Source organism: Bidens hawaiensis, unplaced genomic scaffold (assembly GCF_021521415.1).
Source record: "Bidens hawaiensis isolate Kalapana, Puna unplaced genomic scaffold, B.hawaiensis_p1.1 tig00003244_1, whole genome shotgun sequence".
Classification (NCBI taxonomy): Eukaryota; Viridiplantae; Streptophyta; class Magnoliopsida; order Asterales; family Asteraceae; genus Bidens; species Bidens hawaiensis.
The window spans coordinates 552646-579083 of record NW_027491178.1 but is presented as its reverse complement, the minus strand read 5'-3'; the positions used below and the strand labels follow the sequence as shown (position 1 = coordinate 579083).

Below are 26438 nucleotides of genomic sequence, written 5' to 3'. Positions count from 1 at the left end.
AAGGGTCTCTCACACATAAAATAAATTTCATATTTTCCGTTTCTATACCTAACTAACAGCAATTGAACAACTTGTGATGTTTTACAAGTTCACCCCTTTTAAATTACATAAATACTAAATAACACTCTGAACATACTTTGACTTGTCATATCTAACCCTATACTTTAAATGTGAGGGATTAATGTCTAACACTAGCATCTTGTCAGGAAAACTATGTTAATTTCATACAAATTACCATAATGTTTTTAATCTTGAGGTACCCTATCATCCTCTGTAAACAATCATACACAAAATGAAAGAGTAAACAAGAACATGACACAAAACGTCCCGTTAGAGGCTCCTACATCCCCTATACATGAACTCAGAGGAATTTACCTTTTATTTTTTTCTGTTTTACTATTTCCAATAAAAACCTGTGACTTTATTTATGGCCCAAGTCATTTCAGCAACTATTTGTGACCATCTTTGCAACTCTTGAACTTTTATCTTGTTTCATTATCTTATTTCAGCAAACAAAACAATTCTGGTACCCATAATTGCGACTAAATTAATTTTTGTTTCTATTATTTTTATCTTGTTAAAAGTAGCTAAAGACAAAAAAATAAAATCGGGTGTCCAAACAAGTGAGAGACAACGTTTGGCTTAGTGTTTTAATAAAGATGAATCAGAGCAAAGTTTTAGTTTGAGATTAGCCATAACCACTTTGGAGTTTGGAGGGATGGTTAAAGGGTTTTCCCGTAAGTGTTTTCTTTTGAAGGGCCTTGGGTTTGATCCCCACAAGTGCAAAAGTCTGTAAATATGGTGAGAACCAACGTAAGAGAATTCAAACTCGGGTAAAAAGAGTCTACCGAACTAGCGGTAAGCAGGTGAGCCACTGTTCTCATGTTCTTCAAAAAAAATTGGTTTGGTATAAAGATAAGATTTGAAACTCTAAACTCAAATTATAAACATTAGATTTTCTAGTACAAATTTTCTAAAGAAAAATTAATAAAGCTCTACATGAAAAACTAAATCAAAGGCTCTAATTATAATAAGGTCAAGGTGTTTCTAAGAAAAGGATAAAAATGATTTCTGATGCAGCGGTATAAACAAAACGAAGATAGAATCACGTTGATTCAGTGAATACCCGTGATGAACTTCAGAACTCCCAAATCCCACCCAAAGGTCTAGGGAAAATGAAGAGAAAAACGAAATTTATTAATATTCAAGTCTAACTTTTGGAATTACATCACAAGCATATAAAAAGACTTCCAAATACGAAATGGGCCTAAATTGGGCCATGGGCCAAACACAAACCCAAAAACAAAAAGACAAAAAGTACTGAAAAAATATAAAAAGGCCCAAAACTTCATTTAGGAGGCGTTTTTGGGCTTCGGACAGGGGCCAAACCGCCGTAGGCTATTTGCCACAATGGGCTCCTCGTCTCAAGTTTCGATTTGACTGGTAATAGGCCTGAAAACGGAGCTTCGTGAGCCAAGTTATGCCCGTTTTCGTGGGCCACATTTGGAGACACGATCATGGGCCTCCAAATATAACATGGCCTGTTCGTCAATACTTGGGCCTTCATCAATTTCCCTATACGTGTTATAAGGAAACAAACTAATGTAAAATTTTAAAATTGAACGCAACATGGTTATAAATATAACGGTTCAAACAATAAGAAAGCAAAAACCAATAAGTAAAACTGAATTCTATGATATATATGTAAAGGAACTATTTATCCATGCTAATTTTCGATACATAAGCGATAAGTAGTTTTTCTTATAAATTCGATTTTGAAATATAAATTTGCATAAAGACTTACAATACACATTTCGTATTGTTCAAGTAAATTGGGAAAAAGTGCTCATACACATGCAAGTTTTTAATTTTAGACAAAAAAAACGTGAGCGTACAACAAAAGGAATAATTATGCTTTGTGCGGGTTATCACAACTTATGATACCAGTATACACCGTTGCGCTTGCTATCTTAATCAGGCTCGATGTACATGCATTCCTTAGCCTCTCTCCACATAGCTTTGAAGATTGGAGTCCTATCGATCTTATAGTAATCACCCAAAACTGGTTTGATCGCGTCCCTAGCTTCTTTTGCATGATAATGTGGAATATATGAGATGAGATGATGCAATACATGAGTGTGTGTAACGTCATGGAATACCCTATTTAGAAATCCAAAATCTCTATCGATTGTCGATAATGCTCCTTTGATCCAGTTCCACTCGGTGGAGTCATAATGCGGCAAGGAGAGATGGGTGTGGTGCAAATAAGTGATCAAAACGAAGAAAGCATGTACACCTAACACAGGAACGAGATACATGCATGTCACCCAAGTGAATCCTTTCACCGCTACAAGCAGGCGAACAACATAAAGAACTGCAAGAATACCAAGATCCGAGAGCAGAACCTGAATTCTTTCACGCTCGGTGAAAATGGGACTTAATGGATCAAAGTGGTTGGCAAATCTTTGGTATTTCTTCCCAGAAACATTAGTCAAGAGATACAAAGGAAACCCGAGGGTCAACCTAAATACCAAAGTGAAGACTCGGCCAGGTGGGTTGTTAAGAACTTTCGAATAAATCATGACTTTGGATTTACGTTTGGGGATGTAAACTTCATCATTATCAAGTGAGTTTGTGTTGGCATGGTGACTTCGATGGCTGTACTTCCAAGAGAAGGGGTAAAGAGAGCCGAATGGAGGATGAATCCAACGGTGTCATCGACCCACTGGTATTCACTAAATGCGTGGTGACCACATTCGTGACCAATCACCCACAAGCCAGTCAGGATGCTAGCTTGGCAAAACCAGTAAACGGGCCATGCTAAGTAAGCTAAAGGAGTAGAGAGAAGGGGAATGTAGGTGTTTGCAAGGAAGTAAAAGACGTAGGTAACAATAAGATCGTGAACAACATAGTATGATGAACGGATGAGCGAAGCAATGGACTGGGATTACTTTTTTCAGATCACTCAACGAGAATGGCGGGTCAACCGGGACACGTTTGAGGATATCATTCACCTGATCAGATGAATTGGACATCCGGCCACCTGCTCCCATATTTTTGAAATTTGATAGTGAATACAAGAACAGAAGCTCGATCAATGAAGAAAAAGAAGGGCCTTGAAAGAGAATATGTGTTACTTTGTGTTCTTGTTCTCTGTTGTTCTACATGCATGCTTAGTATTTATGGTCACAAGTGGTCAAAGCTGACGGCTCAAATTAATAAAGATTTTAGTCCTGCAAATACTCTCAATTTTGGAGGCTAGGAAATTTCTTCGTCTTTTCCCTAGCATATCTAGTTAGTTATATGAATAAAATAATTATATATACTTATATCAAACAAGTTCTTTTATTCTTCAATGCAACAACTTGGATTCTGTCTTTTTGTACATATCACTTGGTGGAGTCAATTGAATAGCCAAATTGTCATTGTTAATAATACTTATATTAATAAAATAATAAAGAAAAATAATCTCATCAGTGGCGAAGCATGGACTAAGACACTGAGGGGGACTCAAAATGTATACAAAATTTCACAAAAGAGGGGTGACCGGGATCAAATTATTGGCCGAAAACGGCTAAATTTACACTACGTATAAAAAAATTCGGACAAAAACGGGTAAATTTACACTACTACGCAAAAAAATGGGGGCCAGGCCATCCCGACCCTAACTAACCTTCGCCCCATAATCCGATATTGTTGTAATAACAAAACCACAAACAATGAACCACTAATTTGAGTACAATCAAGCAATAAAATAATGATAAATGATAATTGCAAGCAGTCGGAAAATTCCACCACCACACTACACCGGGGGGGGGGGGGGGGGATCGGGATTTTGTGTAATATACTCTAAATTTTTTAGGGGATTGGTTCGCCCCCTAATGTTGTACAACTTTCACCATCACCTAATAGAGCATCTAATTTCACTACATTTTGTCTCTTATAGGTGATCTGCGGCATATTTACAACAGGAAAGGCAATTGCAAAGACCTTCGTCGCTAATTTTAGTTTGCAACTGCATTTGTGACCGGTGTTAATCTACAACCGTTTGCTACAAAATATAGTGTCGCGGAATATGCATTGGTCAAAAAGGGTTGTGTTTAAAGTAGGTACGGATTAATGGTTTCAAAATAGGTACGGCTGTGATCAAAGTTGGTTCGGGTCAAATTATATGAAAACGTTAAATATAGTATATCGTGAAAATATTATGCAGCCAAAGATAAACGAGTTGTGGAGAAAATTTTATACGAAGCTTGACCATGTGATTCGAGTATATAGAAATTGTTAAGAGAGGATTCAATGATCTCTCAACATTCTCTTTGGAAAACCTACTTAGAAATTTACGAATTACAAATGAAGCAATTTGATGACTCTCAATATAAACAAGCATTTCAGTTATAGTCAATGGGTCAGGAATATTACTACTAAAACAACAAGTACAATGTTACCATTGTCATCAAAGAAAGGACTTCTTTCATCCATAAAGAAGATGAGGAAGAGTGGAAGACTCGACAATTATGGTGTTTAACATGTACGTAAGAAGTCATTGTAGTCTAAAAATGGTATATATCGTGATAATGTGATATATAGTTGTTGAACTAATCACGTAATACTTTGACCACTTGTAGTGGGGCGCCTTCCCCGCCCATAACGTGTGTTGGAGGTTTTGGAGGTGGGGGGAGCTTCCCCACAACGGTTGTGTTGAAGGTTTGTGATTGTATACGTCAGATTCAAAGGAAAAATACAACTATTTTGAGAATTTGTTGAAAGCCGTAGTTATTTCTGAACAGTTCAAAATTGGCTGTTTCGAGAAATTTCTCGTTATAGTATTAAAAGCAGGATAAGACTACACGTAATTAATCAATCCCAGGCAACTTGCTCTTTTCTTTTGACTCCAAAAATGTGTTCATAAATATAGTCATTTTACGCTACTATAAATTTACCGTCATACCAAATTTAAGAACCATCAAAATAACATTTAATTAACTAGACATGGCAAAGAGTGGCACCCCCTTGACCTTCACTGTCAGGAGACTTGCACCGGAGCTCATCATTCCCGCAACACCCACACCTCGAGAACTAAAGCCTCTCTCCGACATTGACGATCAAGAAATTATTCGGAGGCAGACGCCGTTCATAATGGTTTATCGTAGGCATCCGAATAAGAGAAATGACAACCCGGCGAGTGTGATAAGGGAAGCTCTTGCTAAACTTCTTGTGTTCTACTATCCGTTTGCTGGCCGGCTAAAGGAAGGACCAGCGGGGAAGCTGATGGTGGACTGCTCGGGCGAGGGTGTGTTGTTTATTGAGGCTGGGGCAGATGTTACACTGAATCAAATGTTCCCGTGTATGGATGACCTCCTTTATGACGTTCCTGGCTCTAGTGGCATCATAAATGTACCATTGCTATTGATCCAGGCAATTAACTGATCATTACATAGTCAAAAAAATGAACATTATTTTATGAATGACAAATATACACACGAGCAGACGAGCTTAATTAGAATATATGTTCATGATCAAAAATATAGTGAAATTACCTTTCGTATTCTTTCCCCGGACCCCGCTACTAAGAAAGACGTTCACTTCTTAAAATATCCTATCTACGTAGGTTTAAAAGGGGAAGGGGTCAGATTTATCCTGACGGGAGCAAAAGTAATATATATATATATACTTTCTAATTGTTTAAGAAAATAAATCTTTTATGAAAAACATTGCATTTGCAAAAAAAACAGCTACTTTCATTTGTTATATTTGATTTTGTATAAAGATTGTCACAACTACTTAAACTGGCACATGTTCACCAATTTTGATTAATAGGTGACACGAATGTTATGCGGGGGTTTCATCTTTGCCATACGACTCAACCACGTCATGAGTGACGCAACAGGACTCATACAATTCCTGTCAGGGTTAGGTGAAATAGCACGAGGCGCGGCATCACCCTCAACACTGCCCGTGTGGCAAAGAGAGTTGCTTCATTTAAATGACGGATCGCCCACGACCTTTACTCATCGCAAAAATGGTCAAGTGGTAGATAACAAGGGTACAATCATCTCACTAGATGACATGGTACAAGAGTCATTATTCTTTACTCCCACGGATATTTAGCTTTTCGTAGGCTTGTTCCAATACACCTACGAAGTTGTTCCACCTTTGAGTTGCTAACAGCTTGCCTCTGGCGTTGTCGTACCATCGCTCTCCAACTAAATCCACAAGAGGAAATGCCGGTCATATGGCCTATAAATGCACGTAAGATGATCAACCCTCCCCTCCCGGTTGGATACTATGGAAATGTTTTGGCCTACGCTCCTGCCATTTCCACGGCTCAAGATCTATGTAACAAACCATTAAGTCACGTGTTGGAGCTCGTGATGAAAGCCAAATCTGATGTCAGTAATATTAGATCTGTTTCCGACTTAATCTCATTCAAACGACCTCCCCACATCACAACTATTCGAGATTTTGGTGTCTCAGATCTTAGACGTGTGGGATTTGATGTAGTGGACTTTGGATGGGGTAAGCCGGCATATGGAGGGGCTCCTAATGGCGGAATAAGCTTTATCCGAGGTCTCACTTGCTTATATGTTCTTGATACAAACAGTAAAGGAGAGTCTGGAATCATGATACTCATAGCTTTGCCGAGTGGATCTATGGACAGATTTGTCAAAGAGATTAATAGCATGTTAGAGCAAGGAAAGAACGAGTTGCTTCTCATTCTTTCAAAACTATAATTTCTATGTTGGTCATGACAATGCAAAATGCTTTAAGGCTTGCTCGTTTAGTAGGACTTTTAAAATAAGTTTATAACTTTATATGTGTAACAATTGAGTTTCTTATGCAATTATGATAGAAGTAGCCAATTTTTAGTTTCAGTTGTTTCTTCTGCAGTTCCCTAATTAGCTCACGAAACCTTAATCTTTACATATGCTCACAAAACCTATTACGAGATGTGCACAACATACAAATTATGAAATGTACACATGTAGTATTTAGAGAGCATCAATTCAAACAACCCACCAATGATCTGATAGCTCTCCCCGTAAATCACGCGCAAATAACAATCTATCTTATATGTAATAGAAGAAAGTTGTCATTATTCGGGTTGAATTGACATTCCAGACGTTTATCATGAGCGTCTCTCATTCTCTACTCAATTGTTAACTAAAGAAGTGAGCAGGAGTATCAAGAGAAAACCAAATCGGAAAATTATGAATTGTGTTGTTCAACCCTAAGCCGAAACAATAAAACAAATTCAATAATAATAATAATAATCATGATTACAAGAATAAACACTCTTCTTGACAACTTTAATTCTTTTAATACATCACTTTTTCAAGAAACATCCCTAATCTCCTCTAATACATCATTCAATGTGAAATGTACACTCCATTCCAAGTAGTATCTCCACTTGATTAACAATCCTAAAAGAACAACAGTTAAAAAAACAAACCTACACAAACTAACCTAAGACCTTCAAGATTGCCCATAATTCGTCCCGAAGAAACAACATAATCAATGAGTAATTCACTATTGCTTTCACCAGCTGAAAAAACCGCGTCTTTTTTCATTCTTTACCAAATATCCATCTGTAGAATCTGACCCACTGGCATCATCATCTGACTCATTATCAGGAAGAAGTTTGATTCTATTGGCGTTCTTGATCATCCAATCCGTGAATTCAGGCGAAGCTGCCAACTCGGCAACTGATTCTCGGGTCGATTCCTCGGTGAATTCCTCCCAGTCTTTCTTTGAAAACTTCTTTCTGTTTGGGGTCTTGTGAAACGTTGAGTAAAAGTCGTGTTGACTTCCTGCTGACCCGCTATCCCCATATGTGTTCCCCATCCCTACACCAATCAAAAACGCAAATTATTCACTTTAACAATGTGATGATAACTTTAGCCAAATTTAAAAATAAAAAATTCAACTGTCTTGGGTCAACTCAACTGACCCAGCCCGTACAAAAACCACTATTTTGACCCATGACCCAACCCGGCCCATTTTGTCACCGGGGTTGCATAATGACTATACAAGTAGTTTTAATTTAACAAGTTGTATGGAAATAAAAAGTTGCAAATCTTTAAAAGAAATGTACCTTTGACAGGTGAGTCAGACGAGGGGAATGAATTTCTTGGACCATTCCACGGGCTTCCCATTTTTTTGGGGCGGCTAAGGAATTCAGCCCGTCCAGCCTTTGGTGTTCTTTGACCATTGAATTGCCACTTGTTTGACTTCTTAGAATACGGTCGAGCCCTACATGAAATCATACAACATTATTGGTATTATAATAAAATCTTGTAATCGAGAATAATGAAATAATCAACTAGCAACAAACATTTCAATGATCATTAGTATCTACAAAACAATTTAATCCCGTAACTGGTCAAAATCGGTTCAGTCAAACGAAAAGCTTTTAGTGCAGAACGGCCCTCAAAAAATTCTTTGCTTTTTTACTCATTCAGTTATCAGTAAATGTTATGTTGAATATGATTACAAAACAATATAGAACTTACCGATAATCACGCCACTTGATGGAAGTAATCATGTAATATAAGACTAAACTTGAACCAACTGCTGCCATTGCTAAAGGAGTGTCGTTCGAGCTCTGAAAAATAACATGAAAAGTTGAAAATATTATAGTTTTAAGACGTATGCATATCGAAATTCAAAAAGGAATCAGAAAAAATGTGACAAATTAAATAATTATTGCCCATAACTTACCAGAAAAATGCATGTAAATGCAATAACGCGCATGGACCATTTAATAAATTGGGCTACACCAACATCGACATCGCCATCTTCTGTAATTACATATTTTCGCACCAGCCAATATCCAAGTCCCGCTCCTAGTAGAATTATTGTTAGCAGCACAAATACTGAAACCTGCAAAATTAGATGGCACAGTTAGGCCCCAAATGTTCAGTGAACCGTTCAGCGGGAAGTTAATTTATTACATAAATGAACGGGCATGAACAACATTTTCTGTCATTTAGTTAAACGAGCAAACATGAACGCTCGTTTACTCAAATTAGATTAAGTTTGTTCATTTACGTTTGTTTATGTCCGTTAGTTTACGGTTGTTTTATGTTCGTTCAATTAACTATTCATCTTAATTTGTAGGGTCCTTACACCTTATTCTGGTTTTCTGAAAATAAAATATCACGCATTAGAATTTAGCCTCATTTTACTATATATTTAGACAAAACGTTCACGTTTACTTTGAATTATTGTCCGTTTAATCCGCTTATGTTCGTTCATCTATTTTCAGTTATGTTTGTTCGATTTTGTTTGTTTGCATTCGTGAGCCGTTCACTGATACTTCAAAAACGAACATGAACGAACACACTCACTTTCTTAATGAATGGACACGGACAAGAAAGCTCCGTTCGTTTACTGCTCGTGTTAGATCGTTTGTTTGGTTAAAGTTAAACAAACAAACATGAACATGCCCCTATTCATGTTCGTTTGGTTGGTTCACATGCCTACCATCACCAAAACGTAGACCTTCCAGTATATTAAGTGTTTATTTCTTATCTGGTAATATAACGATGCTGTGATTTTTTTAATAGATAACTCAATACAAATTTGATAAGGCCGTTTTGTTTCCAAGTAAGATATTAATATTAAAAGGGAGGGATAGAATAGAGTTGGCAAAATAGGTGGGTCGGGCAAGTTTGTTAACGAATCAAGATGGTAATTTTTTGTACGGGTCAAAATGGGTTGGGTTGACCCAAAACACTTGATGTCCAAAATTTGAGCATTATGTCAAGAAAGTACTTACCGGGTTCTGCATTTCTTGACTGAATCCAAAATTTGAGAGGATTGAGTTGACAAACACTGCAACATAATGAACCAGAAAAGATCCTGCACCAACCTGATAAATACAAAAAATTAAAGTTAAAACAAACAAAAATGTAACAGAAATTATGCTATTAATAATTAATGATATTACATATTCAAAATATTTTATATCATTACAAAAAAAGCATGTTCTAACACTTACCAGTGATGTATACACACTGAAATAAAAGGCACTTTTCCTGCCAGTAGGTAATAACTTCATCCCCTGTTCAATAGCAAATACAGTTAGAGATACAATATTTAAATAGCTCAACAACAGGAAAGATGAGCACATACCTGATAAAGCAGTATGAGGATAACAGCTAACACTCCAATAGCCATAGAACTGGTATAGTAAAACGGGACCCACTCGCTAACAGCGGGTGCCAAGAATAATAAAGCAATTCCCACCAAAAGCAAGACATACCGCCATCCCTGTGACACTGCACGTCAAAAATTCATAAAAACGTGTCAAAAATCACATAAAATACAGAAAGTACATAAAAACAACAAAAATACGATTTCTAGAAACAATGCTCGATTCTTTCACAATAAAGCAACAATTTTCTTGTGAATTTGCGCAAAAATAAATACAAATGTCAACAAAAAATGGGCAAACGTCTAACCTTCATCAAGAGTGACGGTTACAGAACCTGGCAGCCCGCCAACAAACTTGACATCGACAAATCTTTGCTCATAAGGTGACATAGTGGAACTCCATAGCCCTTTATGAACAGATCCCCAATCATCCTTTTCACACTGGCATAACCTCAGTGAGGCGTTCCTGCAAACGGGTCGAATATGGGTTACAGTGTGAAAAATAAAGATACCCAACAACTACTAAAGTTCAAAGGTGGCACTTTCAACCATGTACTGCTAAACAGGTCAAGAAACAAAAATTAACAAAAGGAGATAACGTCGTACGGGTGTGCATAAAACCGAAAGAATTGAACCCAAACAAATACCGATGGTTTGGTTTTATCTTCTGGTAGAAACCAAACTTTTTGTTAGCTTTTCCTTTTGCGTGTAATAAAAACTGAAAATCCAAACTGAACCAAGTTTATGGAATTTCGTTTTCATTTTGATTTTATATAAAATTATAAGAATTTTATATATATATTGTTACCCAAGTCACTTGGGCCAAGTGTTGACAATCAATAAATTATTAATTAACAAAAAAATTAAGTCCCAAAGTTTTAGACCAACATTCATTACTTTTTGCCAAAAAACAATCCGGCCCAAAGATTTCAAGCCCAAATTATACAAATCGAAGCCGAACGATTTTGAAAACTCAAATCCAAATTTTCGGTTTCTGGTTCGGTTTGAGCCAAAAATCGACCCCAAACCTGAACATGCACATCCCTGGATAACAAGTTCAATCTGGTTGAAAGTTGCCCGTAGTGCATTTTTCAAAGCATACGCCCTCTTAAATCGCCTATTACAAAATGTATCTTATTATTGTAATAATATAGTCTTTGTAATCATAATTAACATATTAAAATTTAGATTTAAAAAAACATGGGCAAAGAAAGCGTGTCCAGGTTAACCCCGACTGATCCATCAATTTTGACCTGTTACACAACCCGCCCAACCTGCCCATGTTGCCACCTAACTACCTACAAAATCATAAATACGGAACCTAAAAGCATCTTAACTTACTGGTGAAAACAAACTTGAATCTTGTTATGCCATTTATCAGGGATCACCACTGACGGGACCAGCAAAACCTTATATGCCTTGGCATAACTCTGAATTTTCATTCTTGAAACGCCATGTATGGGAACACGTGCACAAGATTGAACATCTTTAGATCCTTGAGAAGAGCCGTGTATTGGAGTGGGGGTGACATCTATAGTTGGATGCCCCAAATCAATGCCTGTGTTAAATCACATAATAAGAATAATCAGTATTTGAAATACACTTCAAAGTTCAAATCTAGGTGCCAAGCTGTAAAATTACCCAATACGGTACCAAATTCTAATTTCAAGTTATAGGAAGCTAAGTGGCAGATGTAATCAAGTAACTAACCAAATCAGAACCCATATATATATATGGTTAGATCAATACAGCCCTAAAGTTGGCATCTTTATATGAAAGTAGTACTTAAATCAAAGTTTACCCATACTACAAATCACAAGCAACTCAAGGCATAATAACATAATCCATACATGTTTACATCTACAAACACTATATTTAACATTTTAGTAAAGTACTTGACTGTGTGAGGTTGATAGAAACCAGAAAACTAAAGTACTGAAATTAATATAAGTAGCCACATTCGATATAGGCTTGATCTCCAAACAAATGTAACAAACCATAATTTTGATTAATAAACATTCGACATCTGAATATACAATAAACGATCGACTAATACCACTTCTAGTTCTAGTTGACAGTTATTGGCTTAACTTCCACTACACGTTCTCCTACTAATTCTTGCAAATTGTTCCGTTTTGAAAGGGCGGATCAAAGTTTTAACATAGAAAGAGTAAACTGTTCTATCAATTTTTCAAACCACCAAGAAACCCTAAACCCTAGGGCCCTTAATAATCAAATTGACTACTTTCATCAAACTTTAATCAATCAACCACTAAAATTAACACGTACCTGCATATTCGCTAAAGTACAGAATAACCTAAAACTAAATCAAAATGAAATTTCATCATCAAATTACTAACTTACCGAAACAAAATTACAAAATAGCAACAATAAACAGCACCTACACCTATTTTCACAACTAAAACCCTAATTCAACACCGTTACAAGTAAAATCACTTACAAAATCGTACTTCAACCAGTCACATGCCACAAGTACAACGTTTTATGCAAAATTGATCATCTAAACCTAAATTAAACAGCATACGAGTTCTCAAATTAAAAAGATGCCTAAATAATAATAATTTAAGCAAGGATATGAAGTGTGTACCTTGAAGTGAAGTATGTTCGTGATCGGAGCAAAACGAGACAGCAAAGAGTCCGTGGAAAAATAATAATAATAATAATATGAGAAGCGTAGAAGAAGTGAATCTAGTCGCCATAATAATAATCGTAGTCTTTCCCCTGCTGCGATAATAAGGGGAGCCAAATGGTTCTTTGAATTCGCCCAAATTTATTATTATTATGCATCGGCTGTGTGTTAAGTCGGTGGTATGTGTTACTTTTTCTTCATTTACAAAAGCAAAGCAAAGCAAAGCAAAGGGGTATTTGCACTTATGACTCGGTTATTACGGAGAATGTGTGGATACCATTTTGCTTGCTGTTTTAAAGTGTCACGTTATCACTCCCCCTCTTTTTAAATAAAAAAACAATATTTAATGACTAAAATTAATTTTATATGACCAAAATTTATCTAAATATAACAAATTAATAAAAAATGTTACTTTTATTAAAATTAATCAAATCTAAATTTGGGCTTCAGAACCTAAATTAGGGTTAAAAAACACAAGCTTTTAAAATACCCTGAGAGGCCCAAATTCTGAAATTGGGTTTAAAAAATCAAAACCCTAAAACAATATACAATCTTTCTTATCATCTTCCTCTCATCTCTGCACATCCTTTTTCTTTTTTTTTTTATTATCATTCTTCTCACTTAAAATAATACAATGAAAAGAATATTGAAAAAGTGAGATAATTATTAGAAAGATGAACGTTGAGTGGTGATTTTTCCACCAAAAACTCGCCTCTGGGCGGCACCGACAACACCGGGGCGATGTATACCGCCGGCACCACCCGCCACCTCAGCATTTCAGCGGCAAAACGGTTTCCGCACCGTATAGTCTTAGGTTTGAAATTGGTACACCTGATTTCTTGATGTTCATCATTTAAGTTCTCATTTAACATGACAAGTTATAACTAAAAGAATAAAACTTCTTGTCTTTGTAACTTGTTGAGAACGCTAGTGTATAATTGTATTCATAATTTAAGTAAATCAAAATATAACCTATTACTGGTTAAATAATGGTCATGCTAAACGTACATGCCTCCCTTGCTATCCATACACCCTCTGAACTTTCATTGCTCTTTAACATTTATAATTGACATGTTAGTCCTTATTATTTTATTTTATAATTATCTTAAAATATCAAATAAAAAACTATTAAGTTTTTATTTTTGTTTTACAGTTTTTATATATATTTTTGTTATTGATTTTATTATTGAATTTCTTTAAGATCTTATTAAAAGATTGTTTTTATTTTTTTACATATATTAAAAAGTTTTGTATGTTTTATCTAGCTAGTTTTTTAATTTATTTTTTATAAAATGTATTCAAAACAATTTGATTTTTTTTGTTAAGTTTGGATACATGAGATTAATGTTACCCGAGAAAGAGTCAATTTTTATTTATTTTTTATAAAATGTATTCAAAACAAGAAAAACATCGTTTTTTAGATAAGAATTTTTTTTTCTAAGTAAGAAAAATATGTTTTTATTAAAGGCTTTTAAATTTACATAAAAAGATGAATAGAAAAAAATTATTAAATAAAATAGAATAAAAATTGCTTTTATAAAAATAATAATGATAATAAAAGATAATAAAATGACAAAAGAAACAACAAAAATGTCTAAATTGTATTAATGCAAAACTTGAGGGAGGGAGTATATTTAGTAAAAATGGATGAAAGGGGCAGCACCCTTAAATAAAACAAATATTGATTATAAAGCCAAACATGCATTCAAATCACCTAGTTAAAACTTTAGTGTTAAAGCTTATAGGAGCAGTGTTTGATCCCCATCAAATGCGAAATTTGCGTTCGCACAAGAAATAGTAAAACACTTGTTTGCAAGTTTGTAGGCGCATATACTCTTCGACATATCATGTAGATTGTTGGTTTAACATCTATTTCCATATATTTCAATAAAGTTAAGAGATTACAACACCAAAATAATGTTGATATCATATGTGTTAACATAAAATTGCTTATACGTTTAATTTAGTAAGTTGTGAAAAATCACAAAGTTAATAACATCCTTAGTAAAGAAAAATAAACTTTACTTACTATAAAAGAAAAAAAATTGAAATAATGAAATACTGTACAAACGATATAGTATATAAACATATGTTACAAATGAAATAATTTCAAACCCAACATAATAGAATAGTTCTAAGTTGTTAAACTTTATACATACAAACATAATTGGTACTTGGTCGATAAGATCATAAGAATATAGAGTTATGAAATCTTAGCTACTAAGTAAAGCATTGAAGGACTAAACCTATAACCTTACATTTTAAGGGTAAAACTGGCAACTTACTTCATAAAAAAACAAAATAAACACAAAACCAAATTCAACAAAGCCGACCCGACCCATTTACGTCCACCAACTTCATCTAGGGTTTCAGTTTCAACTGCCACATTTTCCCTGTGTTCCTGAGTATGACTTAAAGAAAGAAATGAAAGGAAATGGATGGAAAGAAAAAAAACTGCAAAATCCGATCTAATTTATCGTAATTGATTAGTTATTGGAAGGAAATAACAAAAATGATCTTCCAGAGATTCATTAAAGGAAAGAAAAAAGAAAAAAAAGGAAGATTTAAGAGTAAAATGGAAGAAAAATGTTTCTTTCTAAATTGAAAGGAAAGTGAAAAAGAAAGGAAAGAAAAAAATAGTATGAAAAGGAAAAATTTTCTTTTCCTTTCATTTCCATTCTTCCTGTAAATGAACTCCGGAACACAGCAAGTCCTGATATAAACAACCATTTCCCTTAGGGGGTGTTTGGTACAGAGAATGGAATTGTAGAGAAATGAAATAGAGAAATGGAATTGCAGAGAAAGGGAATTGGTCTGGAGAATGAGAATTTACTGTTCTGTTTGGTAGTACAGAGATTTCAGTAAAGAAATATAGCTGGGAATCATTTCTCTTGTTTGGTACATAGAAAATAAACAGAGAATTATAACAGTTAACGCTATGCACGGATGAGGTGATTACCAACCGAATCCAGTAAAAAGAAAGAAATAATACAAACACTTCATAAGATACCATCCACTTACAAAACTTAGTTGGTTTTGCACAATGGCAACACCAGCCCGTTTTTTTGGGCTTAGTCACTTATTATTCATTTTACAACAACGTGTTCGTTTTCAAAGAAACATGCCTGAAGATGGGAGAACAAGTCATTTTAATGACATCTATTTTTAGACAATTACTGTGTATACACTGTATCTATGATGACAAATTGCTATTCAATCTAGATATTTCCTACCAGTCATGGAGTCGTATGTTGCAAAGCAGATGCATCAAAATTCCCTTCAGCCAGAAGCCGCATGGCCCCGTCTCTAGAGAACTTGCGAGCAAACAGAAAACAGGGGACCAATATTCCATTAGTCTTACACCATTCTGTTCGGTGTTCAGTCTCATAATACACATGGTTTATATCCTGCAATTGCAATATATATAAGTGGTTTCGCCATTTTAAGCAAAATGAATAATGATAGAAAAACATACAATATATAACCTTGATTCTTTGGATTTGTTGAGGGTTGGCACTTGCATAGTTATAGGTTACAGGATGCCAGCTTCTCGTTTCCATGTTTGTGGCGGACTGGATCCATGAAGTGTATGTCACAGTTCGCCTTTCAAGCTCTCCCTCGAGATCATTCATCTTAGGACACACAATTTAAACCTTATTATAAAGGGAAATAAGATTTCATAAGAAATTAAAAAATGTTTCTTACTGCAAGTAATGTCTGCACATAATGCTCATCAGGAATGCAATTACGCTGCTTCTGAAGTTTCTGCATATTTTGAAAAAAAAAATCACAATTGAGTTTTAGGCTGACCTTAAAATGATTTCAAGAAAATGTAATAACTTACATAATTCTGTTTTCCTTTACTACAATCAAAGGGTGGACGTCTCTGAAAAACATTAAATAAATAATGTTAGTAACAAATAAAAACCAATATGTTCATATGTTGTCCTTTTCTGATGTTATAACAAAAATGGAAATACAAACCTTACATAACTTTTTAAAAACTGGAAATACGATGCCGTCATATGCTACAACTTTTGCATGGCTTCTAATTAAAGCAATCCACTGAAAAGTTCAATTAAAAGGAGCCAAATTAAGGCAAAATTGCATAAGACAAAATGTGATAAAAATATGGTTCAACCTGTGAGGCTTTTCGCCATTTCCCCATTGATATAACAGAAGACATCCTAGGATTGTAGCGACCTTCTTTCATATCAAGAAAGCTAAAACACATAAAGCCCAGATCAACAACAGTTTATACTAGGGTGTTTGAATGGAAGTAATTATCTGATTACTTTAACTACAAGTTGTAATAATCAGTTTCGAGTATTTGGGCAACCTACGTTTGTTTATGATTTTCTGGTGTCAAATAAACTAACTAACTATTCAAAGTAAGATAAAATTACTTATATACCCTTATGTATACATTGTTTGGCAGCAAAGCAATATTTTATGCACCATATCTTATTTCATAATGGTTACTCAACATCTGATAATAATCATCAAAGCACACATCCAAACACCCCGTATAACTAAGATCAGATAATTTGCAACTTGCAAAGAGCAAATGAAAGTAATAACCACACCTGTCCACGAAACTTTTAGAAGATCCCATCAGATAATTGTAAATATAGCTAAAGTTGTAGAGGGGAACACAACTGCACAAAAAGGAAAATGTGATCAAATTCAAAAACCCAAATCATCACAATCCACAACGACAGCAATTGCAGCCTTAAAAGAAGTATAACAAAGATGATGACAAGAGTATTATTATTTATTTACCTGTCTGATAAAAGAATAAACCTCTGGTTTGCAGGATTTTGAAGAGCTGCTCGAAGCAGCAATCTTTCAGCTTCAATCATAGTGGATTCGCCCCAACCTACCTGTAACATCACCACTACAATCATTGGACAAGATAAGAGACAACTCGAATGCTATATCTCCAACAATTATAAAAATAATAATCAATAAAGATGTTATAGAGGAGGATGTTTGATCACCTTAATGCTATTGCTTAATTGCCGACCATAAAAACAGGCGGACCCAGTGGTGGTTTCGTCGAATACAAAACCAGGTTCCGAATGAATATAGATCGAGTAATTGGCTGCATCAGCAGTATGCATTAACGTTATGTATTGATGAACAAAACAACAAAGCAGAACAATAATAGGATCGTTGGAGAGAGTGAGGGAGAGGCGTGAGAGAGTGAGGCTGAGAAATGAAACCCTAGAAATCCAATTCTCCGCTTTTTTTAGAGAAACAAAATCAGAGAAATGGAAATTGTTTATTTCCATTTCTCACATCTTTCTTTCATAAACAAATAAGAGAACTCTTTCCAATTCCATTTCTCACCCCGCAATTCCCTCTACCAAACACCCGAGAAACCTATGGACACCTACGAGAAGAAGAAACCCACATTATTATTATTATTATCCAACCAATTATCCACCGCCGCCGTACACATCCTCCCATACTCCACCCCACCGACCTCGCCGCCGTCGCATCAACCTGCAAAACCCTTCACCTAGCCGTCAAATCCATCACCGCCGCCAGATCATCCGATGCCTCTAGAAACCACGAAAAAAACCCAATTTCATTCATAAACGACATAGATAATCGCCCATACGCCTATTTTATCTACACACCAACCCAATTCATACCTGGCAGACGACCCGACCCAGACCCGAATCCGGGTCCGGGTTCGATTCAGTCTCTGACAAGTGAAGATGGGTTTGAATGTGATTGTGAAAGTGTTGAGCTTTCTGGGGTGATTTGGGAATGCGGGTCGGGTTGTCGGAACCGGGTGGGTCATGGGGGTGTGAATGTTGGGTTGAAGATTGTTAGGAGTGTAAGGAAAGGTTGGGGTTTGCATGCTGATGAGTTTATTAAAGAGGGAGAGTTTGTTTGTGAGTATGCAGGTAAGGTGTTTGATGAAATGCCTGTGTGAAATGAAGTGTTTTAGATTGTCCTAATTCTTGGCAGGATGTTTTAAGTGTTTGATCCTTGCTGTAAATATGGACAGATAGTGAATATATGTTGGCTTTAGGTGGGCATTTTGTGAAGGAAATGATGTCCACAAAGAACCAATATACATCATATGTTTATACATTTGTATGTAGGTGTGTGAGTGTGTGTGTATGGGATATAGGGGTTGGTTTTGGTAAGTTTGGTTTCGGTTTTCACAATGAGTTTGGTTTTCGAGTTTGCTGTTTGGGCTTGAATGTTTTGGTTCAAAAGAAAAAAATGATAAAAAAAATGAATTTGAGCATGACTTTTTACTTTTAAATTAGTTATTAGTTGATTGTTAGTTACTCATTTAGGTCAAAAAGTTTTTGTATGCACCATTTATTAGTTTTGTATAAAAATTATAGTTCTTACATTCAATAATAAATGTTGGTTTTTTTGAGTTTTGTGGTGAGGTCTGTTACGAATGTCGGTTTGGTTTTTTCGGTACAAACGAACCAAAACCTAACCAGAGCTTCGATTTTGTGTTCAGTTTGGTTAATTTGGTTTGATTATGTTGATCTTGACTGTCCTAATTCTTGGCAGGCCACTTAAGTATGTGCTGCTTGCTGTAAATATGGACAAGGCTTTAGGTGGACATTTTATTAAGGAATAGATGTCCATAAAGGATCAGCACACATTATTCTTATATATTCTTTAAAATCCACTATAATAAGACTTGTCTTTTGATCATCTTGATTCACTTTGCATTGACAGGCGAACTCTTAACGACGAAAGAAGCAAGAAAACGCCAGTCAACATATGATAAACTCACATCTAGTGGCAAGTATACATCTGCGCTTCTAGTTGTGAGGGAGCATCTTCCATCTGGAAATGCATGTTTGAGGATTAACATTGATGCAACTAAATATGGGAATGTTGCAAGATTTATTAATCATTCATGTGATGGAGGGAATCTTGAAACGGTTTTGGTAAGAAAGTCGGGTGCTTTGATTCCTCGAGTATGCTTTTTTGCTTCCCGGGATATATTAAAAGATGAAGAGCTTACTTTTATTTATGGTGATGTTGGTTTGAATCCAACGGTTTCCAAGTGTTTTTGTGGTAGCAGTTGTTGCTCTGGAATCATGCCTTCTGAACAAACATGATTGCAGATTTGCAGGTTGTGTTTTATTTCAATCGAGTCAAAATGAAAATTGTACGTAGACATTTAGAAGAGGAAATGTAAAATGGGTGGAAAGTCACACAATCGTTTACGTCTAATATGGGAAAAGTGAATATGGGGTTGCGAGGCATCTAACCTTCAATGCTTGATTTGTTCATTATATGGACTAGTATTTACATGTTAATTATATTTATAATGCATTAATTTTATAATAAATCATGGCACTACATGTTTGTTTTAATGTTCTATACGTCTTTATATATAATAATATGTTAAATATTATAATTGAGTTAGATAGTTACTGCGATCACAACCACAATGCGTAAGTTAGCATGTTTAGCCTTCTCTCATAATGATTCTTTTTACTTTTGTGATCACGTTAATTATTTAACTTAATTATAATGTTAAGAAATTATTATTATATATAAAAACTTGCATAACAATAAAACAAATATAGAGTGCCATAATTTATTATAGGATTAATGCATTATTATAAAGATAAGTGGTATGTAAATACAAGTACATATTCATACTCGCTTTCCTCATCTGCATTTATGATTGTTATTGTTTTTTACTATTATTATTTGATTCATTATTTAAAGAAATCAAATTAGGGGTGTTCCTTTTTTGTTTGAAAATTGAATATACCGATTTCAATGAGTAAAACCGGTTCCAACTGAATAAATTTGTTGGTGGTCAATAACTAAGCATAATAATCATTTTTCAAAAGCATATTAATATTATTCAATGACTAAATATAATAATCATTTTTCAAAAGCTTAAAGCTAGGCTAGAAGCTAAATATGAAGTGGTGAGCTTTATTAAAATGAAGCAAATCATCAATGAGTAAGTCTAACTTGTAAGCATAGACGTATGAATCGTTTTTTAAACTTTTAAAGAAATCAAGCAGTGAAAAGTGTCACCTCTAGTATTCATGCGAAAGTGAATGATCAATGATCAAATCTAACAAATTTGTTATTTGCTGCCCATGCATTTACATGGAAATTAGAATGGTTTGCTAGTATTGCTTGATTTTTGTAACCTTTTAAGAAATGATTCATATGTTTGCACACGCTTAAATTGATTCATAGTTGATAACTCGATATGTTGCTTTGTTTAATATGATGTCTACTTGTTTAGCATCTAGCTTTTCTCGATTTATATGACTGAGATATGATTCGCATGTTTCGAGTGTTGAATGCATTTGTGCACTTAAGGTTTCATATTTAGTTTGATGAAACATAAAAACTTATAATCGGTCTAGTTCTATTCAATGTTTTTAAGTAAAGATGCCAAAATATACAAATTGAATTGGTCAAGCACCACTTTTAACATAGTTTTGGTTAAGTTGTTGGCTTATATTTTTAATATCCTTTTCACAATTTTAAACAGTTATGGCTATAATATTGTTGAATACTGCATTAAAATACAGATTCATGTTGATAATATATAAGCGATTTAATTCAAGTTCTTAAATATGTGAATGTTAAAGTGACAAGTAATTCTTCAAGTGTTGTATAGAAACAAATTATCTGGATTGAAGCATTTGATTGGCAAAAACCAAGGGGTCCCCACTTTCTTCCTCGTCATCGTCCTCATCATCATGACACGGTTGACATAGTTGCAGAGGATTAAAACTCTGCTGTGAAAGAGTGGCAGCACTATGATGGTCATCTGCAAGATTATTCAAACCGGAATCAAAGCTGTTGATGTTAAGAATGTTGTTATTTGAAGCAGATGAAGCATTTGAGTAAGCAGGCTGCAGTAGTGGCAGGTGGTGCACCGGTTCCAGCTGCTGTTGTGAACCCTGGAGCGCATTTGCCACTAGGAGCCTGTTGTTTATCAGCTGGTTCTGGACCATGGCTAGCTCTGTTTGCAATGATGCTACCTGTTATAAAACATGATAGTGAGTTTTTTAATTGTACCATTTATGTATACTTCTAATACATAGAGCCTCTTTAAGTGTTTATTAGTTAGTTAAAAGTAAAACAATTTTTTGTATAAATTATTATTATGCATGAGTGAGCATGACAATAAGACCTGTTGTTGCAAAGCCAAGACAGTTGAAACACACCCGTAAACCGGATCAGACAACCGAGCCTGAGCTTCATAAGATATGGTCACAACAGCATGTTGTCGTCGGTTAACCGGTATGTGCATCAACAGTTTCGACACATTGCTAGCTCCAAACACTTTGTGCACTGCAGCAAACCGGGCCGCACCCTGGTCAGACCCAAAGTAAGGTGCAAAGATGCAACCAGTTACACACTTTCTTCTTAAGAACTTGCACGCCCCACATGGCGAGTTAGGAACCGAGCCTGGTTCTGATGTTGGTGCCTCAAATGATGACCCAGTGGCCCTCTTTCCGAGCCCTGTACCCTTCCGACGAGTGTCTGATGACTCGGCCATGCAAAGTGTAATGAGGTTTAGAGACACTTAAGGAGAGATTAAGGGGTGTAGTTATATGAGTGATGGGAAGATAGGGAGCACATAAATCTTGTGAAAAGGTTGGGTAGAGTTTTCGGTGTGAGAAGCTACAAAAGAGTGTTTTTTTATTATGTTAATTCCATACTAAACTTCTATTAAATTATTCTAGGCAGTTAATATTTTCCAGTACATAAATTTGGTTTTGTTTATATCTGGCCTATTAAAAAAATTGTTGGAAAACTGTAAAATGATAAATAAAAAGGCCTTTTAATAACTATAAAAAACGTAGTATAATTTGAAATGAGATCCTTGTAAGGGCATCTCGACATCTTAAAATGCTTCTGGTTGATATTAATTTAAAAATAATTCGATTTTGGAGTAAAGAATAGGTAACTGGTTATACAATTGTCTTATGTATACATTTAAAGTAAAAATGTAATTTTACGACCCTATAAAAACGATAAATAATTTGTTTTTGGAGTTGTTTTGTTCCTAGACATGCTTGATGGTTGTCCCAGATGAGATGACACAAGATTTATGCTGCCCCTGGGATGTGGGAATGCTACCAAACACACCTACTTTTGAAACCGAGTCAGTCATGAATGTAGCACAACAACAAATCTCAAGGGGTAAAAACGTACACTCGTTTAACATTCCACACTGAACTCATGAATACTAGTCTGTTTCATGGAATATATATTTTATAAATGTATTAGAAAGACTTTAATTATATTCATGACTGTTGTTTCACTTGAAAGGCTATGAGTTTACTACACCTCGAAGGCCGTCTGTCTATTCGTGTGAGCGTTTTCATTATTTCATCTCGAGCTTATGAAACGTGGCAAATAAATTGTTTTGTAAAAGTAATTATATAAAGTTATTTGATACATTTCGATTTGAAAAATCAATAAGAACATATCTACAATAACAAACATTAGGATATACATGAGAACATGCAAATAACAAACTTATATACATGAAAACAAATAACAAGCGATAAGTTATCAAAAATCCACTCGGCTACAACTCGCCTATGAGCTACTCGCTGAACTTGTGAGTAGTTTTTTCAAGCTTAAGCTCAAACTCGAGCTTGACTACCTAGCATTTTATTTATTAATTATAGTATATGTCTTTATTCATTTGTAATTTTATATTTATAACTAATTTTTTTATTTAACATAGACATATATTGTTTAATTATTTTATTTAAAATGTATACGTTATAGACTTATAGTTATGTAAATATATATTTTAGTAATAAATAGAAACCAGTAAATAAACTCGTTTAGACAAGTCTACTCAAGCTCGGTAAATGAAGCTTGAACTCGCTTATCAAAACAGTCATGTCCCAACTCGTTCAAACTTGACTCGAGCTTTTAACAAACCAATACCAATCCCATATAGTTCATTAGTACGAGCGGCTTGGTTCATTTATGCTCTAGACGGAAATAAAGTCATAAACCTGTTTTTACGCGTCACCTCTCTTTTTCAAATTTGACACACTTTCAGCAACCTTTTTTTTTACCTTAATTAATAATAAACTAACAAAACAAACAAAATCTTTTAGAGATTATTACACCAACATCTATACACCACCCACAACATCAAAACGCTCAAAGAAAATCCTAACACCTATGATTAACTAACTCATTTCGATTATTCGTGGCCCCATATACTCGATTCCATCCATCTCTGATTGTTTCGGCGTCTCAATTTCTTCTAACCACCAGTATCGCTCCCTCTCGTCTTCACTCTTAACCGCTCGTTCATCTAAAAATCATAATAATCGACATTTCAGCTACCACACAATCGTAATCATAAAAGTATCTACACGCTAAGTTTTTAACGCTTATATAAACGAGTAGAGATATTTGCTTACATGGCAACGCGTCATACGGAATTTCTCTATAGTACGAGCAGTCCCGACCATCTTTTTTAGAATACGGAGGTCCCATCACATCAAGGATTGCACATGGAGTAATCGCTTTGAACGCGTGTATGTTACCCCCTGAAGTCGGATACAGAACTGAAGTATCACACGGCGCCGTATACACACCATCAGCTATTAAGCTTGCTAATTTGGCTGCACAAAAACAGTGGCATTCAAGTTAATATTTCAAATAAAACTCGCATGTATAGAGAATATATAGAGAAATTTAGAACTCACGCTGCGAGGGGATAACCGAGTCATCATCCTGGTCACTTGAAGCAACTAAATCATATGCTTTAATATGCACCTTCCCAATCAAAAGCTTGTTGAAAACCGTCATCTCGGGATGATTATGAAGAGGTATGACAGCATTAGCAGGGAGAAAGAAAATACATAACTGCAAAATTGAACAGATAATCATTTTAAATGACATATGAAAAAAAGATTATTGTTTCAAAAAATGCGAAAAAAATAAAATAAAATAAAATAATTACCGAAAATTTTTCAGACTGGTATATGGTTGTGCATGCTACTTTCGGAGTTACTCCTGGTATAGCAGGAGCCTTGAAGAATTGTAAGTTGCTACTTAATCCAACATCTTCTGCCTTCATTCCGTCTATAAAAAAGATACAAATCTAGTTAGCAAAATGCAGATATACACAAATCATAAAAATGGATCATTATTCAAAAACATATCTTTTAAATAAAACAAAAGATTCCATATAGCGATGTAAAAATGGTATACGTCACCATTAGGTGTCCCCCACACGGCCAACACGAGGGAGGTACTGTTGGGCTACAAGCCCTTTGGTTGATAAACTACCTCCCTACCAATTAGGTTCAAACTAATCTAGTTTGCGCATTGCGTTTTTGTACCACATAGTGTTACATTCAGCCTAAAGTTTAAATGCATGCTCAGATATTGAAATTTTCTAGACCAGTCTTGAAGGATTAAGGCCTAAAGTTTAAGTGCATGCTCAGATAAAATGTATGGAAGATTCATGAAAAATAATGAAAAGATTCAAATGCACTCAGATAAAATGTATGGAAGATTCATGAAAAATAATGAAAAGATTCAAAGAAACACTTGCAATTACCAAAACTTTTTTACTTTTGTATATATTTCTTGCATGCATTCTAGAATTCAGCCATATAGATCAATGTAAATATGTAATGACTAATGCTTTAATTTCACAAAGCACCTCAAACCACCTAAATAACACTTAAATTTTTCTCTAGTGTTGTCAAGCAATACAAATCTCTGCACACATATCTTGCTTTTTGTTAAAAGTCATTCCAAATCACTAGAAACTATAGGGGTGAGAAAAAACCAAAAATCGCCCAAAAATCGAACCGTCGGTTCGGGTTGGTTGTCGATTCCGCGGATCTTTGTTATTCGGATAACCAAACTGAATTTAATCGAATTGCCAAATAGCAACCACTAAATAAATCGTTTAAATTCGGTTCGGCTAGACACATTTCCAATTCTGATCGGTTCGGTTGTCGGTTAGGCCAAAAAAAAGTTCAAAACCAAATAAACCGATAACCGAACAGATGAACACTCCTACTAGAAACACATATTCGGATTGCATGCTAACAAAATAAAGTTAATTAGGAGTGATTAATAATTTAATATCCAAACAGTGTCTTACCAATTTTAGCAATTAAACTTTTTAACATCTAATTATTATATCCATATCCAAAATAGTATCTAACAATTTTGACAATGATCTTTTCGAATATTAATTATTAATATAATCTAATTAAAAACAAACAAGCCATAAATAAAACTCTAAATCACAAACCGCTCACCGAGAATGCCGCAAACTTTCTGCACGTCAGCAGGAGACGGAACGGTTCCGACTCCTTTGAACACGTCTAGACAAGACATATACAGCCTCTGCAAAGGAAGCGAGATCGCCTTCGACGGTTTTCTTTTACTGCTGGTTTTACGAGAACATTTCTTCTTCCTTATAACCTTGGTTACGTCAGTTAACCCTACCTCAATCGTCATGGATCCGATCACAAATTGATGTATAAAGGCGGTTGAATTGTATATGTAAAGGAGGTGGAGGTGGAGGTGGTGGTGGGATTGGAAAACCGGGGGCGGCCATCGATAGGATTTGGTGTTGTTTTAGAGAGAGAAA

The 26438-nt window shown here is 35.0% G+C and overlaps 4 protein-coding genes, 1 long non-coding RNA gene, 2 other non-coding genes and 3 pseudogenes across 8 annotated transcripts; 4 read left to right on the top strand and 6 right to left on the bottom strand.

Moving 5' to 3' along the window:
• Positions 1-1882: 1882 nt before the first annotated feature.
• LOC143622788 (delta(12) fatty acid desaturase DES8.11 pseudogene) lies at positions 1883-3162 on the bottom strand (annotated as a pseudogene).
• Positions 3163-4862: 1700 nt separating this feature from the next.
• LOC143622787 (benzyl alcohol O-benzoyltransferase-like) lies at positions 4863-6743 on the top strand (annotated as a pseudogene).
• A 558-nt stretch (positions 6744-7301) lies between these two features.
• LOC143622946 (uncharacterized) lies at positions 7302-12965 on the bottom strand. The gene is made up of 10 exons (XM_077093958.1): positions 12767-12965; positions 11500-11716; positions 10467-10624; positions 10138-10283; positions 10004-10066; positions 9782-9874; positions 8722-8883; positions 8514-8605; positions 8096-8253; positions 7302-7847 (listed from the first exon to the last, which is right to left on the bottom strand). The coding sequence occupies exons 1-10, from the start codon at positions 12876-12878 to the stop codon at positions 7540-7542; spliced, it is 1509 nt and encodes a 502-aa protein (XP_076950073.1). The 5' UTR covers positions 12879-12965; the 3' UTR covers positions 7302-7539.
• Positions 12966-16072: 3107 nt separating this feature from the next.
• Positions 16073-16573, bottom strand: LOC143622786 (uncharacterized). The gene is made up of 3 exons (XR_013151778.1): positions 16514-16573; positions 16294-16440; positions 16073-16215 (listed from the first exon to the last, which is right to left on the bottom strand). It is a non-coding gene; the product is annotated as an uncharacterized LOC143622786 (long non-coding RNA).
• A 46-nt stretch (positions 16574-16619) lies between these two features.
• LOC143622869 (glycosyltransferase BC10-like) lies at positions 16620-17931 on the bottom strand. Its single transcript, XM_077093894.1, has 6 exons — positions 17809-17931; positions 17591-17691; positions 17395-17466; positions 16950-17031; positions 16793-16873; positions 16620-16694 (listed from the first exon to the last, which is right to left on the bottom strand). Exons 1-6 carry the CDS (start codon positions 17929-17931, stop codon positions 16620-16622), a joined length of 534 nt encoding a protein of 177 aa, XP_076950009.1.
• Positions 17932-18195: 264 nt separating this feature from the next.
• LOC143622868 (histone-lysine N-methyltransferase SUVR3 pseudogene) lies at positions 18196-22438 on the top strand (annotated as a pseudogene). The gene is made up of 4 exons (XR_013151796.1): positions 18196-18726; positions 19529-19931; positions 21456-21855; positions 21886-22438. The product of XR_013151796.1 is annotated as a histone-lysine N-methyltransferase SUVR3 pseudogene (transcript).
• LOC143623040 (small nucleolar RNA snoR103) lies at positions 18796-18904 on the top strand. The gene has a single exon (XR_013151821.1). It is a non-coding gene; the product is annotated as a small nucleolar RNA snoR103 (small nucleolar RNA).
• LOC143623041 (small nucleolar RNA snoR103) lies at positions 19362-19454 on the top strand. Its single transcript, XR_013151822.1, has one exon. It is a non-coding gene; the product is annotated as a small nucleolar RNA snoR103 (small nucleolar RNA).
• On the bottom strand, positions 21441-22343 carry LOC143622945 (LOB domain-containing protein 20-like). The gene is made up of 2 exons (XM_077093957.1): positions 21975-22343; positions 21441-21822 (listed from the first exon to the last, which is right to left on the bottom strand). The coding sequence occupies exons 1-2, from the start codon at positions 22341-22343 to the stop codon at positions 21463-21465; spliced, it is 729 nt and encodes a 242-aa protein (XP_076950072.1). The 3' UTR covers positions 21441-21462.
• Positions 22439-23887: 1449 nt separating the features above from the next.
• LOC143622785 (plant cysteine oxidase 2-like) lies at positions 23888-26352 on the bottom strand. Its single transcript, XM_077093838.1, has 5 exons — positions 26104-26352; positions 24786-24907; positions 24529-24688; positions 24241-24444; positions 23888-24131 (listed from the first exon to the last, which is right to left on the bottom strand). The coding sequence occupies exons 1-5, from the start codon at positions 26303-26305 to the stop codon at positions 24004-24006; spliced, it is 816 nt and encodes a 271-aa protein (XP_076949953.1). The 5' UTR covers positions 26306-26352; the 3' UTR covers positions 23888-24003.
• Between the last annotated feature and the right edge of the window lie 86 nt (positions 26353-26438).